The following is a 15,674-nucleotide window of genomic DNA, read 5'->3' on the forward strand; positions in this document are numbered from 1 at the left end:
GTTGAGACAGTTGCTGAGCATCAGCCACAACACGGTGTGAGGCACGGAGAGAGCACAAATCTGCATCGGGACAAAAAAATACTGGAAACATCAAGGGGAAAGGGGATCAGCTCTGGACTGATACTATCTTGGAAATGTGGTTAGTTATTTACGAGGATTATCGTCGTGTTTGTGCTCTCGTGCACGCTGAGTTACAGAGTAACAACAGCCTGCGTCACTGTGTATAAAACCCAACATCTTCCGCACAGCTAAACAAGTAAAAGTATTTTAAAACTTGAGTACAAATATTTATAACTTTATTGATAGTTTACTTGTACAAGATGTACATTCATATTTTGTGAATCAAAAGGGGAAAAACAAACTGTACGATGATTCATGTTTAGGCATGCTTGCATATGAAATGATAATCATTTTAATGGGTACAACAAATTCCATGGAGTATTATTCAATTCAACCATCCCTGAAATGTTTGTAAACTCGGACACGCTACATTTATTTTTTTTTTTTTAGGCAAACAATGCACTACAGCCACACCTCCTAATTCAAATTTAACACTTAAAAAAACATACAAAAATAAATGCAAAGCCATGTAAAAATGTACACTTGTAGTTCAACTATTTCATCTTTCATAAACCTTTAGACAAAATAATAAATAAAACACCCATATGTTTAATTTAAAATGGAGACATAGATAAACAATTCTAAATGGAGGTCTGTTAACAGAGAAAAATGTTGTTTGGAGACTGTTAGAGGTACGTAGACCTGAAACAGATCTACATGTATATCGCAGCTCTGACAGCAGTGTTTTGAAGGTTGTCAAAATAATCTCTGAATACCAAAACAATCCAAATGTTGCACTTTGTTCTGGGAGAATTTGTAAAATACAGTCTGAATTATTTGGAAATTAATGATGAAACGTGACATATAACATGCAGAATTAAGCTAATCATATTGTAAACAACTGCTCGGTTTGGATTAAAATGCTGATTTCTTGATTTTAGTATGAACATTTTCCAAAATCCAGGAGTAAATGGATTTTTTCTAGTGTTAGTAGAGTAGCAAAGAGAATTACTTTTTTTTTTTCAATCTCACCCTAATGTCTGCAGCTTCCGAAAATGTGCTCATGTCTTCCTCAACAAGTGACAAATGTACCTGATGTATACAAAACTGCTCGAATACATCGGAGGTTAAGGTGGGATATGGCACCTGGGTTTGAGTGACTTTTCTTGAACTCAACAAAATATACACTGCTGTAGAAAAACTGGTGTGTTTGGCAAAGAAATTTAACACTCCAACAGTGCATGGAAAACAACTGAAAATCATTGGGTCTCTTTATCGTTGAGGGTTAACTGCTAGCTGTTTTTACTTTTTTGCTATTTACAGTATTGCACTTAAACTGCACACCATTGCATTTCAGTTTGACTGATGCTTTCTTCATATTTTCAGAAATACAAAAGAACCCCAAAAAAGAAAAATCCCGTTTCTACCCCTTATCCAAGATAATGTCCTTTTTGCTGATCACATGACGATATCAAATCCCCCTCCCTCTTTAATTAGTAAAGTAGTATCTGCTTGTAGTGCCATTTGTAAATACCCACATACAAGACCTGAAGTGCAAAGGCTATCTTCACTTCTTTACCCAGGATACGACACAATAAACAGAAAGAAAGAAAAGACAGAGGGAGCACGCTGTGAGGAGAAATGCGGACCAAATCTCGCCGACACATGCCCAGCAACACAGAAATAACGTCTCTCCCCTCTGCAGCGAAGAAAAAGGAGGAGTTGTTGCTTTTGTTATAGCACAAAGTCCATAAGAAGAAGGATATCAAACCGCAATGGAGACCTTTCGATTTGTAGGTTGACGGGGGAGGGAGGGGGGGTACGGGGACGGTGAGCATGTTGAATGGCAGTGTTAAAAACAGTTGTCGAGCGTTTTTGTGTCAGGTGTGGATGGAGGCCAGTCCCAGAACGGTCCTCCATTAGAGCTCATGCACTTGGCAGCAGCAGGGAACACAGTGGTTGGAGACAAATATGGCCTTTTTTAATGTTTTCTTTTTTCTTCATTTTTCTAGTGAGGGGTGGTTGCAGGGCAGGGCAGGGCAGGGCAGGTGGGTGGGTGGGTTGTGGGGAGGGGGTGGCGTAAAGGTGAGAGCCGTTCCAATGCTTCGGTGAGGTGGTGTGTGAGTCTGTTCCCCCCCCCCCCCCACACATGCTCAACCCTCTGTATTGTCAACATGGCGGCAGCCAGCGTCAGCGAGGCTCTGCTTTTGGCCCTGCTGCTGCCTGCCAGTTTGCTTTGTTCTAACGTCTTCTGGTCTGACGGGCCCCGGCCTGGCCCTCAGACAGACATCCACATGTGTTTGTATGGTCCTTGGGATGTGATCTGTGCCTGGAGTGGACTGAGCCACTGGCCCCGCAGAAGTCCTGCCTGTTGGGCGAAAAGTAAAAGGTGATTTCATTGGTATTTAATTACCGTTCTCTACAAGTGGTTTGTTTTGGCAGCTGGTTTTGTGACAATTTTCTCGCTCCCTCCTTCTTTTTATTTTCTTCCTCCACTGTTCTCCCCCCTCTCTCTCTCACACACACTCTCTCTCCCCCCTCTCTGCATGTGTTCCTCTCTTTCATTCTCACTCAGTGTTTTTGTTTAGTTTAGTTTTAGCTGTGAGTGTCACGGCCCTTTCACAGGCTCAGTCTTGTGTGAGAGGCGATTATGGGCATCAGGCGAGCGGAGGGGCAGCCCGGTGGGGTCAGAGTCCCAGAGCCTCGGTGTGTTTTCTTGCCTTGAGTCGCAGGTCGGCGATGCTCGAGTTCTTGCTGTTGCTTTTGGCAGCCGCCGCCACTGCCGCCGCCGCAGAGGCTGAGTCGGCGAGCGATGCGATTGGTAGTCCGAAGGGAGGGGGCGGGAACATCAGGTAGGGAGCGTGAGCAGCCAGGTGAGGGTGCAGGTGGGGGTGGGAGTGGGTGACCCCGTCCAACTGGAGTTGGGCTTGGACCTGCAGAACGGCAAAAATATAAAGTTAGTCAGCTTTGGTGCCTCAGGCCGTGTGTGTGTGTGTGTGTGTGTGTGTGTGTGTGTGTGTGTGAAGATTGTTGAGGATTCAGGTTTCACAGTCTGACACTATTAAATTCCCCCTCAAATTTTACCCCCTCAAAGCTGTTGCTTACAGTGTGTTTTCTAAGAAAATAGTTAAGGGCTGCACTCTCCGCTTGAGCCCTTTTTTCACGTCAGCTATTCTAAAAGTTAATGAATCATACATTGCTCTCAGACACCACATCCAATTTAATCGTCTAGAATCAAAGTCTTTCTAGGACCCAGAACAGATTTGTTTAATTCAGACTGAGGACTCCGTTATACCCTTGGAAATATGCAGTCTTGTTATCCTGATTATGTATTCAATTGCATAAATAAACAATTTTGCACTAAAAAGATATTCACATATTTGGAGTTATAAATATTTATCCAGACATATTCCTGAGTCAAGGGAAAAAAAAAGAAACCATAAGGAGCATAGAATATCAGTTTTCACATTCTTGGCAATTATTTTATAAGAAGTAGGTGAAAATTAAGCATCCGCTTACTTCAGAGGGAGAGAGCTGAGCCTGTTGCCATTTCTCATGTGTTTCAAGCACCACAGGAAGAAGTGGGAAAATGAAAGTATTTCATGCTTTCTTCTCCAACCAAAATAGAATGATATAAAGTCAAAGTTTTAACTTGACTAAATATTATTTTTTCACTTTGCTCCCTTTCATAGTGGCCTAAAAATACTGAAAATGACTTAAGCTGAAGTTGTTAAATGAAAGGGAAAATTAAACTGAACCACAAATTTATAGTTGCTCGGCAGCGCCGCAACAGCATCCAAACAAAACCTCCTGCAAACAGCGTCTCCACACATCTCATTTACTAACAATCAGGTAACAAAGTGCAGCTGTGACTGATAATTTCCAGACTTATGGCGGAATGACATCTGATAAAAATGCAGAAGCACTCATGGAAAACCAAATCAACTTGCTGAAACTTGATTTTTGTGGAGCAATCTTGTTTAAGGGGGGTTGTGGGTGGGGGGTTGGGGGGTGCATGACGGAAACTAATCCCACCCTGACAAAACAGGTGGTGAAGGTTTGACGTGTTTGTGCGTCAGAGTGCGTGTGAACCGTCTGTCGCACGCACACACACACATGTACACGCTCACAGCTTGCATAGGCTTTTGTTTTTGTGGTTTTTTTTTTTCTTCTTCACTTGTTGGTGGACGCTGAAGGAGGATGAGGAGGAGTCACATGACACGAGGGTTTCAGGCCAGGTTCAACGCTCAGACCTTGCAATTCCAAGTCCATGACCTTAACCGAGCAAACGACCAGCCGCTCACTTCTTTTATATGCATATGCCGCATCGTAAAATCAGTACAGCCCGTGCGTGCTGCCCACTGCTTGTTTCAACCTTACACAGTGAGCCTCTCTCAGTATGCAGGCCTCAATCCTCCACCCCTGCCAGTGCAGCTCAACGCCAATATCCATCAGAGCCCACTCCATTCCCCTGGCTTTCATCATCTCTTTTATGTGCTCGCGCCTGCCGCACTGTTGGCTTAATTAGGCCGCCGCTTTTTCACGAGGGTCAAGCAGACAAACACAGCAGCCAGGACGCGGAAGCAGATAGCAGCAGATCAAATGCCCGTCCACCTCTCCTCTCCCCGTGCAGCCCGACCCTCTCCACACAGACAGGAGGTGAAGGGTGCGCTGAGGTCTGAGCTGCCACCCCCCACCCCCAACACATAACACACACAGTCTCTCATCACTTGCATCTAATAGCTACACATGGCCTATAGATTTATGTGGATGTACAAATATAGAAGGCCTATACTTTGACTCACAACATATAGACATGTAGCTCCAACTTTAACTGTGCACTCGCTCTGACCCGTTTTTACACAACTCTACACAACTCAGTCTTCACCTGTTCACAGGATGCTGAGTAATCAGCTTTTTTTGCTACATTTTTAACTTTCCTACATTTAATTCAGCCTGAGTCTCAATTGAATTGAATGTTTCTAAAAAAAAAAAAAAATTCTTTCAAGCTTTGTCAGCTTCTGCTAATAGGATAACATGGCCTACCTGTTGGAAGGGCATCCGGAGGGCACCCATATTGACATAGGGCGCTACTCTGCATGCGTCGAGGTGACTGCCACTGCCCAGAATAACACCTGGGGAGAAGGGAAAGATGTCTGTCAGACAGCCAGACAGTTGTTGTTATGTGAGATGAGGAGGTCAGAGTTTTTCCACGTGCATTTCAAAATGGTTAAACAGTGTCAAATTGTAGAACGCAAATAACCCAAAGGAAAAGGGAAAATATAAATAAGATCACTCAAAAGCTTAGAAGAGGGAACATTTACCTTTGTGCATCTGGTTTTCTTGTTTTCGACATTTTGCTCTTCTGTTCTGAAACCAAACCTAGAACAGAAAAAGTGAATTATCTGTTAGACAAATACCAACAAACTGGTGCTAAATCCAGTTTTTAACACAAATGTAATTGGTGTTTCCTTTATTTGATATCAGAAGTTATTTTAATAATACTGTCATTTATGGATAGGCCATTTATTTGTAACCAATAAAGGAAAAATCACAATCATAGCTTATCTGAACAAATGAAATCTTATTTAGCAGCTTGTACAAAAAATGACTGTAAAATATTATAATAAAAAATAATGGGATATAAATAAGATTAATGCAGCTTGGAAAATTAAACCACAGGGAATTATACAGGTGATTAAACAGAACCACAAAGTCGATATAATCTTATTATTTAGCTTGATAGTAAAATCTTTTGGTGTTAGATAATAAAGTAAAACAAAATGACTATTAAAAGTTACCACAGCCTGACAAAGTATGTGGGAATATTACAGTAAGAGTAGTATGGAGATATTTATGAAGATATTTTTGAAAATGAGAATTATCCCTTATTAACCGCCTTCCAGTTTGCTGACTGTCTGTGAAGCTGCAGGCTACGGCCCATTGTTAATCATCATCAACCTAATTTGCCTCGGTGAATAACATTATCTCCCCTCCCCTTCGACCCCTGCAATGATTATCATTTACAGATGCGAAATTAGCGACCGGTCGCGGACCACAAAGGGCGCAGACTGATGATGATGGTGGTGATGATGATGAGTCAAGGTGCCGTGAAGCCATTTTAAGCTGCGCGGAGCGGCGTTCAACATTGTGTCGATGAGACTACGACAACAACAACAACAGCAACAGCAACAGCACGGTCAATAAAGTGCCCATTAGTGGCTGAGACAGGCGGCAGAGGAGAGAGAAAAACTGTGGTGAAAATAAAAAAATCCATTGTTCTGTCTTTTAGAAATCGATCTTACAATTTCATACAGATATCACAATATAGAGATGTTACAGGGATATTTTCAAAATAAAATACAAGATTTAAGAGGCATACATCTAATTTTTACCAATTAAATGGCATTATTATTATTATTATTATTATTATTATTATTATTATTATTATTATTATTATTATTATTAAATAAGTGTACTACACTGTAAAATATTATGAATGTTTAGGCGGTGAGTAATGAGTTGTACAACGGTAAATGATGGTGAAAAGGTGTTTATAAAAATCCCAGGTGATTTTGCATAGACCCACAGTAAATCCCTCAGATAAATCAGGGCTAATATTAGACGGGCCCGAGATCAATTCCAATTACGTGCCAGTATGTTAAGCAAAGTGAACTACACTGGTTCAGACAGTTATTTCTTCATTAAGGGCCACTCAATGATGCGCTTCACAAATACCCTAATCTCATTTCCTTTTTGATTTTTTATTAGAGACAGTGAATAATGACATTTAATTTAGCAGCGCGCCAGAAACCCAAAGATATTAGTCCTAACTGAATTACTGCCTGCTCCTCACCAAGCTCTCATAACTTTCAATTAGATTCATTGACAGCTGCTCGGAGCGCGTGGTCCACAGCCTGCAACAGCCCTGCTGCAATTCACTCTCACTAAAATCTGGAGAAAACGTGTCCCATTGCCCAAAAAGTGCCTGAAAAGTCAGGTTTTTTTTTTTTGTTTTTTTTTTTAAGGTTTTATTTTTCAAGAGGAAACAATCAGGTCGTTTTGAAAAAAAACACACACACACACACACACACACACACAAACACACGGCCAGGCTTATGAGTCTTTATCAACCATATTTACACTATAAATTATTTTAATTCACACGCTCCACACTTTATTAGTGATAACCGCAGTGCTATCCTGTAATATACTGTCAACCAAGTCCGACAATATTTAGCTCAAAATGGTAGTCGGTGGGCTTATAAAGCTCTGTGATGGGTTTTATTCATCCGATTAGATATCTGAACAGCAGCAGAGTTGGGCCAGAATTGAGTTATTTCTAATCTGTTTTTATGGGGACACTACATCAAGACTATGGCAGATATTACAAAGAAAATGAGGAGGGATACGAGTTGACATAAGAGCGCGTCCCCTGAAGCAGCCATTCAGGCTCTTCATTCATTTTAATCATTGGTGGGGTTTTTTTTTTTTTCCTTCCACCCCCCACCCCCCTTGCCCCCTCAGGCTGCTCGGATCGGAGGCTGTAGGCCTACTGATGGAGGCTCAGTAGGTTCTCACATCCCGGATGATTTACAGTTTACACTTGTTTGATATCAGTGACCACACAGACTTTTTTTTTTTTTTAAAAAAAGAACTAATCGTTAATTACACCACACAGGACACGTTCAAGACACAAATATGGTTAAATATTCCGGCCAAAATACGAAGCAGTGCTCATCCTGTCCGCTTTCAAAACCCACAAACATCCACAGTAACCGTTCAGCGTTTTTGCAGAAATGTCAGAGTACCATTGCAGGTCCCTACAGGAATACTACGACAACACGAGGAATAAAAATCATAAATTGCGATAACTCCCAGTAAATCCACAATTAAGGTTCACAGACACTCCATAAATCCCCATAAGAATATTATAGAAATATTTCACGTGTTGTGTGTTTTTTTTTTTTTTTTTTTTTTTTTTTTTTTTGCATCGTGTATCTCTGAGGTTTGTCAGGTCAACCTGCCTGTATAGACTGGTGAGCTCTTGACTTTTTACATTTTATTTTATTTTATTCCCACACGCACAATGATCTATTTCTATCAATAAAGAAACACGAGGGCAAGAAAGCTCGCTTCACACATTCTGGTACATGACACGTGGTTCACGCAGTAATTCGCTTGTGGCATGTTTATTTTTTTTATTTTTTTTTACAGGCTTGAAAATATGATCAACATCTGGTCAAAATCTGCAAAATGGGTTATTATAAAAAGAAAAGAAAAGAGGGGGAAGTAGTTTCTCACTGTTTTCTGTGGTATTAATTGTTGTATAAGCAAATATGTTTAAGATGAACGCATGAAATCTATTTTTCTTCTATAATAATTTCTGGTGTATTCAATTATTTTTGAATCACGGCAGCGTTTCAAGGAGATGATTAGAGAATTAACGCAGCTCCCACAAAGCGCGTTCACTCAAGTCTTACAAGAACAATGCTCTCCCACACATCATCTCACAAGGATCCTGAAGCACCAAAAATACTGTCACCAGCAGAGGATGACACAGTAAACGCTGCAGACACAGAAATGTTGAGGGGGGGGGGGACATCGTTTCCTGTTTGTTGTTCGCAGCAGCATCAGCATCATCATCATCAGCAGCAGCAGCAGCAGCAGCAGCAACTGCCGTGACAGACAGATGAGGGGTTTAGAGGAAAGGGATGATGAGGGGGAGATCCTCACCTGCACTCTGGCCTCGGACAGTCCCAGCCGCTGACTCAGCTCCTCTCTCATGAAGGCGTCCGGATAGTGCGTCTCGTCGAAGAGCCGCTCCAGCTCGTTCAGCTGCTCCAAGGTGAAGTTAGTGCGACTCCTCCGCTGCTTCAGTTTGCCCTGTGCGTCCTCGTCCTCCGACTTCACGTCCTCTTTTTTCTCTTTACACTCGTATATCCCTGTTAAACGGCCCATGGTTGAGGGGAGGAGGAGGGGGGAGGAAAAAAAAAAAGGAGAAGATGCGTTTAAATTCTGGACATTGCAGCTTCCTGAAGGAGGCATATAAACGTGCACACATTATCGACCTCTCTCTCCCTCTTACTCTCTCTCTCTCTCTCTCTCTCACATGCACACACACATCCCACACGTACATTACTGGCCCCCCATAGCCTACACTGGGCCCTAACAGGGGCCTTAGGCCTGGTAATTTGACAGCAACACACACACACACACACACACACACACACACATTACACAGCCTGTTTCTTCAAGAGGGAGGCCTGTGGCTGCATTTCCAGCCTCCATAAGTCAGTGTGCAATGTCAGTGCCGTTCTTAAAGCAAATCAGTCAATGCATGCCATGTAAGCCTAATAAGGGTATAAACGAGTTAAAGAGCAGAGAATTAAGCCCCGGCTAAACGGAGAAGATTTAGGCCTAATTACTCGCCTCCGTAAAACAGACTGGGGTTATTTCAGGCTATAAATAAAAATGTTCAGTCCAACATTTCCTCCTTACAGAAACCTTTAGAATTCTCCTTTTTCCCCCATTAAAACCGTAAACGTCTTGTATTTCGCATAGTGTAATAGGCTGCATGGCTGTCAGTATATAGACTACTCTGTTTTTATTAGTCCATACAGCACTATTAGCTGTTATCAGTGTGTTATTATTAGAAACAGACCAGACAACTGCTGCAGTTACTGGCCTGTTCACTCGCTTTTTTTTTTTTTTTTTTTTTTTTTTTTTTGCTGTTTGTATCTTGTTGACGTGAAAAATCACTTTATTTTTTCCACCACAACTGAAAGCCATTTGATTTTATATGAATGCCTAACAAATGAATCCCACACACACACACACACACACACACACATCCCCTTCTATCGGCTGGAGTTAATGAAAAAAGTATAAGGCGGAATAACACAGAATAGAGCAGAGCCCTTTTATACAGGATTAAAATGATTCACTAAATGTCTAAAATATGCCCTTCATATCTGACTGCTGAGTGAAAGGAGGCCTGTCCTGCTGTTTGCTGCACTTTTAAACCAATTAATAAATCTTCTTTTTTTAAAAAAGAAAAAAGGGAAGATCAATTTGGTGTTTTTTAGTTTTGTAGGAGATTTTATGAATTTAATAAGAATTTAACATCTGAAAGGAGATTTTGTGTGACTTTCTGCTGCATAATCTCAGAGGGAATGCCAATCCTACATGCTATAGATGTTAAAGGGGACACTACATCAGAATAGTATTGCAGTTAAAACTTTTAAATAATGCCAAATGCAAAATGAAATGTCCTCCAGAATTCATATAATACAGCAGCTGATTAAATAAAGTGGAGTGGTTACACTTCCTAATCATCTAGCATTATTATAGTTGCCAAATATTTTTGTGTTGGCACAGAATGTAATATTACATATTACACAGATACGGTGAATTATATATATATATATATATATATATATATATATATATATATATATATATATATATATATAAGAGATGTGACAGTGATTTCTCGTTAAGGCTGAGCGTCTGACAACAATCATCAAATAGTTAAAACAACGGTCAGACTATGGGCCCGCCTCCTGCTTTGTAAAATATCCATTGTAATAACAGAATAATGTGCGTTAACTTTGTCAATCTGCCTCAACTGAACGCGCACCGCTTTGTGAATCAAACTCTTTTTACGCGTGGATTTGTGGGGAATTTGTAAAAAGAAAACACGTCTCCGCCGATACAAGACAACTGAACTTGAGACATTTCCCCCCCGACACAATAACGGAGCATTTCTTAAAATAGAAATTAAAAAGAAGAAGGAAAAACAAAAAACCTTACCCTCTGTCGCCCTCGAAACATTAAAGTCCTTCAGTTTCTCCTTTTCCAGCTCGACGTGGTCCTTGAACAGATGCACCGGGCAGTGGTTGCTCTCCGTTATGTCCTGCAGGTTTGTCTCCGGGCTGCCCAGCTCCCTCGCCCTTGTCAAGCCGCTCTCCAAAACTTCCCTGTACGTGATACTCTCTTTGCTGCTCTCCTTGGTTTTCTGATCGAAAGATTTCGACACGAATGCCGTAAGTTCTTCCATGGTCGGCTCTGTCGCTCAGTAGTGGTCCTGGTCAGGGGAAATCCACCGTGAATTCTCAGTAAATATACCTTACCGTCTCTACACACCGACACAACTGCTCACGGATGTACGCTCGTGCTTTTTTTTTTTTTTTTTTTTTTTTTTTTTTGGAGGCTGGCAGCAGCAGCGATAGATAGAAGGGGTGGAGAGGAGGTGAGATCACTCCTGCTGTTGTGACTGTGTATTTGAGAGCACACTATTTATACACGGCCACCTCAGCCCAGCCCCCCCCACCACCCACCCCCACCCCCTCTTCCCTCCGATCTCTGTGTCTTGAGCAATTACAGGCCGGCTCGACTTTGCAGAATTCAACTTTCAGCAGCTTTTCTCTCTCTCTCTCTCTCTCTCTCCTCTCTCTCTCTCTCTCTCTCTCTCTCTCTCTCTCTTCCTTTCCTTCTTCCACAAATCAATGATGGAGCTGATGGAGGCGGTTAATTGAATTACGGGGTCATTAAAATGCCTATGGTGGCTCACTCCTGCGAGGAGGCTGTATATGGCTGTTATGTCTAATTAATTCGGCGAAAATTTAATTAACGCGATTAGGAGATACAAATGCTGCGTTTGTGGGATTGCCCCCTTGATTTTATTTTATTTTTTTTTTTGTGTGTGTGCGTTTGTTGAGTTGACAAATATGTTTGAGCTAATCTGCGCAGAACTCGGTCCATAAACCACCTATAGACTCTGGTGTATCAGATGGATTGGATTTACTACACTTCTCTAATGTGGGATTAGCGCGCAGATTAAAAAAAAAGGCAGCATGATGAGATTCAACAATATAAAGTCAGAATTTTAGAAGCAGTTGATTCATTTAAAATATATATGGAGTTGCCCAATCCTGAAATATTTAGAAACATCACAACAGTTACTTCAGTTACGCTCAGTTAACATCAGAAAAATAATTAGGCTCCAAGCGAAGTAATTTTATCGCAAGAATATATTTTTATTTTTTGTGGTTTGAAAGTTATCTTCAGTTTTTCCTACCATCTGCACACATGTATATTCAACATGATTCTAACCACAAGCTGGAAATGATAAAGGAAAGTGTCCAACACTCAACAGCAGCAGCAAACACATAATCCTGGGATGATGTTGTAATTAATATTTGGCTGTTGTAAATTCGGGTCCCTTTTGAGTATTCACTTGTAATCCTCTGTGGTTTACGGTTACAGATACGGGCTGCAAATCAATAGATATCAGCGGTGAAAAAATGTTCCCTCTATTTACAGGGTTTTCATGGGAATAAGTGAGCCCCATAATGGCTTAACGTTATCTAAGTCGTTCATCAGTCCAGCACACAAACACAAAAGGCCGGGAGAGGAGTGTGATCCCCTGGGTCCGCCGCCCTGAGCGGCCCGCCACTCTGAAAGTCTCATATCTCAGCTCTCTAATGACTCGGTTTGATGTCTCTCCATTTATCAGTGCGCCCGCTTCACATCACTGCGGCTGACGCACAAGTCGAGGTCTCTCCCTTGTGCCATGAACTGCGCCTTTTGTTGTTAATAGACCTAAATCCTCTTTAAGACGCAAATCTGCGCTGCCAGTCGCGTGCCTCGATATCACCCTACAATAAAGTGGCGTCTCCAAAAGGCGCTCGTGTGTGTAACGAAATAATCCACCAAACAGTGGCTTCCTAAAAGTACAATTAAAGGAAATATGGAAGTTTTTACGCACGGCATCTGCGTGTGCCATAAAACTTTGAGATCTAAAAAAAGATTAGTAGTAGTATTTACCTTTGTTTGTTCAGTGGTCATTATAAAGCGTAATTTAACATATTTCCATGGTGGATATGAGAGCAGTATGTACGTACAGATAACGTTTTCATCCAATCAGTGGAAATAAACACAATTGCAGCTACATTTTTTGTTTTAATAGTTAAGATTAGTTGTTTTTTTTTTGTTTTTTTTAATAGAGCATTGCTTTGTATTTTGAACGGAAACTTCATTTACTATTCTGCAACAAAACATTCGTCCAGAATAATAAAGGAAAACATATCGCCAGAAGGCCTGTAGACAGTGTATGATTAATATGAATGACGAACACAGTGCCCAGTTAAAATATGCCACTGTATAGCAACGTGTATCTTTTTAATTATTTAGTTTGACCACATTTTATTACATTTTATCTTATTTTCAGCACATTATACAACAGCTGCAATAACAGCAGATGTTCCAGCTCCGCGTTTTCTAAAGGTTTTTTTAAAAAATTATTGCATGCAATCTCATCGACTTGAGGCATGCGGCGTCCAATCAGCAGCAGCCTGGAGGAATATCAGAAGAAATCCAGGAGGGATGCTCTTTACGCACCGACGCTGGTGTCGCTACAGTTTAGTGGCCAAAAAAACTCTTAAAGGGGCCTCAATCATATTTTCACTTTCCGCTCATTCCCCACGAACACAACACCCCGCCTCTCCTGCTGCACGTGCGCTCCCGAAAAAAAGCGTGGCATGTTGTTTGTTTGTTTTTTTTGTTTTTTTAATTATTCAGTAACTTATTTATCAGCAGTGTTATTGTTGTTATTCTATCCAGTGTGGCCGAGCGCAGGACAGACAAGGGACAACAGAACCGTAGATCTGTGGCCTGGAGGGTCCAAAAATATCAAAGCAGTAACAGCTGTATTATTATTATTATTATTATTATTATTATTAATATTATTCAGAGGTAGTAATAGTGTAATATAATACAGGATTTATTTCACATAGTTTATCAGTGTCATGAAATTGTAAATTAAATTATGGGACATATGATAATGCATTTTTTTACATTTATATTTTAAATGTCTATCTTTATTTGTCACTGTTGATTATCAGCTTTAATCACCGGGGTCCAAGTCTATATTTTTACCGTTTAATATTAGTGTCACTATATGTTCATATTTAAGTCCATTGTACAGTTTTTTTCTGTTACTTTTTCTAAACTGAAATAATGATACAATTAAGCCACATCACCAAAATTTCACCGACTTTCCTGGAAAAATATTGATTAGTCAATCTCTGTCCACTTTATATAATGTACTAAAAACAACAACAACCAAAAAATAAATAAATAAATAAAAACTCCAAGAGGCTGCAGGTGAAACATGTTTCTTCTCATGTCCTTTCATAGTGAAATATAGTCTTTACTGAGTTGCAGGAGGTGACAGGCACTGTCTTTTACTGTCCACAAACCTACTCATGTCCCAATCGCCCATTTACTGCTAATTAGGGAGCTGAGGAATTCCTTCTCTACCTGCTTGTGATGGCTTTGGAACATTATCAAGACATCAGCAGACTTAAATGAGTCTGTGCTGGCTGGATGAGAACAGAGAGAGAGTGAGAGAGAGAGAGAGAGAGAGAGAGACAGGGAGAGGGAGGGAGAATGAAGGGGAGGGAGAAAGAGACAGCGGGGAAGAGAGGGAGAGAAAGTGGGGGACATACTGTAGCAGTGCAAAGCAATGAGCAAATTGAGGTTGTGTTGCCCTCCCTGATTATACATCAAGATTTACACTTTTGTGTAGGATGTTAAATACTAGAAGTGAACTGCATTAGTGCTCTGTAGCCTGAGTAAAGGTTTGAATCCCTCTGGTGCTGCTAGTATCCAAATTTAGAGATGAGGGGAAGGGTACACACAGGAAGGGTTGGAGCAGCAGCCGCCTGCCTGGACGCAAGACCTCACTCACAACAAATGCCACAGCACTGTTTCAACCTGCTCCCTTTGCCAGACTAATCCCTCATGTGTGAGGGGACGGATGATCCTAAATGCAGGTCTCAGCTTCTGGAAGATAGCCAAGATTTTATTTTTTCACCTATGAGGGAAGTCATTGACTGAATCGCTTACTTACTAAAAATTTGGGAATTGAAAAAAACAAACTGTATAGCAAAAAGAGAGACAGAAAGATGCTGAAACATGTTTCCACACGCACCAGTCCTCATCTCTCTGCACCATACTTCAGTAAAATCATAATATATGACAGATGTGATTGCCTAAATGTTATACTTGCCCCCAAGAGAGTGGAGTGAGTTTTGAAAATGTAACTTAAAAAGCAACTACTGCACGTCTAGCCTCTAATATAATTTCCATGACCATAAAGCTTCTTTTAGAGCAGCGCTTATCTCCAAATATCATCATCTCATTCTATAGGGACAGGGGAGCAGCGAAAAAATGTAATAAAGTGGTACACTTGAATCTGATTCAGCATTGCAGAGATGCTGTACAGATGTGCAGAAACAAAAAAATTGGATTCTTCCCCTGGTACGAAAAATTCAAACCTTTCCTTTGCGAGGAAGAGGAGGGTTTTAACTTGCAGCCACGTTAATGACTGTGATTGTGTGTTTGTTTATTAGAGTCCTCTGGCTTGTCTGCGGGTTGCAGGGGACCTCTTGGTTTGCTACATTGTCTGGTGCCTTCATTTACGTCCTTTTCCAGAGCTGCAGCGGTCCACAGAGACTACAGGCTGTTCTGTGTTCAAAAGCCTTGTCTGCCATCTAAATGAGGCTTTCGGGGCAAAAAAAAAAAAAGAAAAAGAAAAAGAAAAGAAA

General features: G+C 40.9%; 1 protein-coding gene across 3 annotated transcripts; it reads right to left on the reverse strand.

Annotated features, from left to right (window-relative positions):
• Positions 1–279: 279 nt before the first annotated feature.
• Positions 280–11,369, reverse strand: shox (short stature homeobox). 3 transcript variants are annotated; one of them, XM_018702794.2, is made up of 6 exons: positions 10,876–11,369; positions 8,797–9,005; positions 5,385–5,442; positions 5,107–5,216; positions 2,781–2,993; positions 280–2,428 (listed from the first exon to the last, which is right to left on the reverse strand). In XM_018702794.2, exons 1-6 carry the CDS (start codon positions 11,120–11,122, stop codon positions 2,339–2,341), a joined length of 927 nt encoding a protein of 308 aa, XP_018558310.1. In that variant the 5' UTR covers positions 11,123–11,369; the 3' UTR covers positions 280–2,338. The 3 variants fall into 3 exon arrangements, with proteins under 3 accessions (XP_018558310.1, XP_018558311.1, XP_050928406.1); XM_018702795.2 differs by having other exon boundaries at positions 5,107–5,195; positions 10,876–11,366; XM_051072449.1 differs by having other exon boundaries at positions 2,286–2,993.
• Between the last annotated feature and the right edge of the window lie 4,305 nt (positions 11,370–15,674).

The sequence above is a fragment of the Lates calcarifer genome, linkage group LG1 (genome assembly GCF_001640805.2).
Source record: "Lates calcarifer isolate ASB-BC8 linkage group LG1, TLL_Latcal_v3, whole genome shotgun sequence".
NCBI lineage: Eukaryota > Metazoa > Chordata > Actinopteri > Centropomidae > Lates > Lates calcarifer.

What these genes read in the sequence shown, in the direction of transcription:
- shox (XM_018702794.2), bottom strand. Translation starts at nt 11,122, where the DNA reads ATGGAAGAACTTACGGCATTCGTGTCGAAATCTTTCGATCAGAAAACC. An exon ending in TGTCCGAGGCCAGAGTGCAG is followed by an intron (nt 5,443 to 8,796) that starts GTGAGGATCTCC and finishes TTTCTGTTCTAG; the next exon opens with GTTTGGTTTCAGAACAGAAG. An exon ending in TCGCCGACCTGCGACTCAAG is followed by an intron (nt 2,429 to 2,780) that starts GCAAGAAAACAC and finishes TTCGCCCAACAG; the next exon opens with GCAGGACTTCTGCGGGGCCA.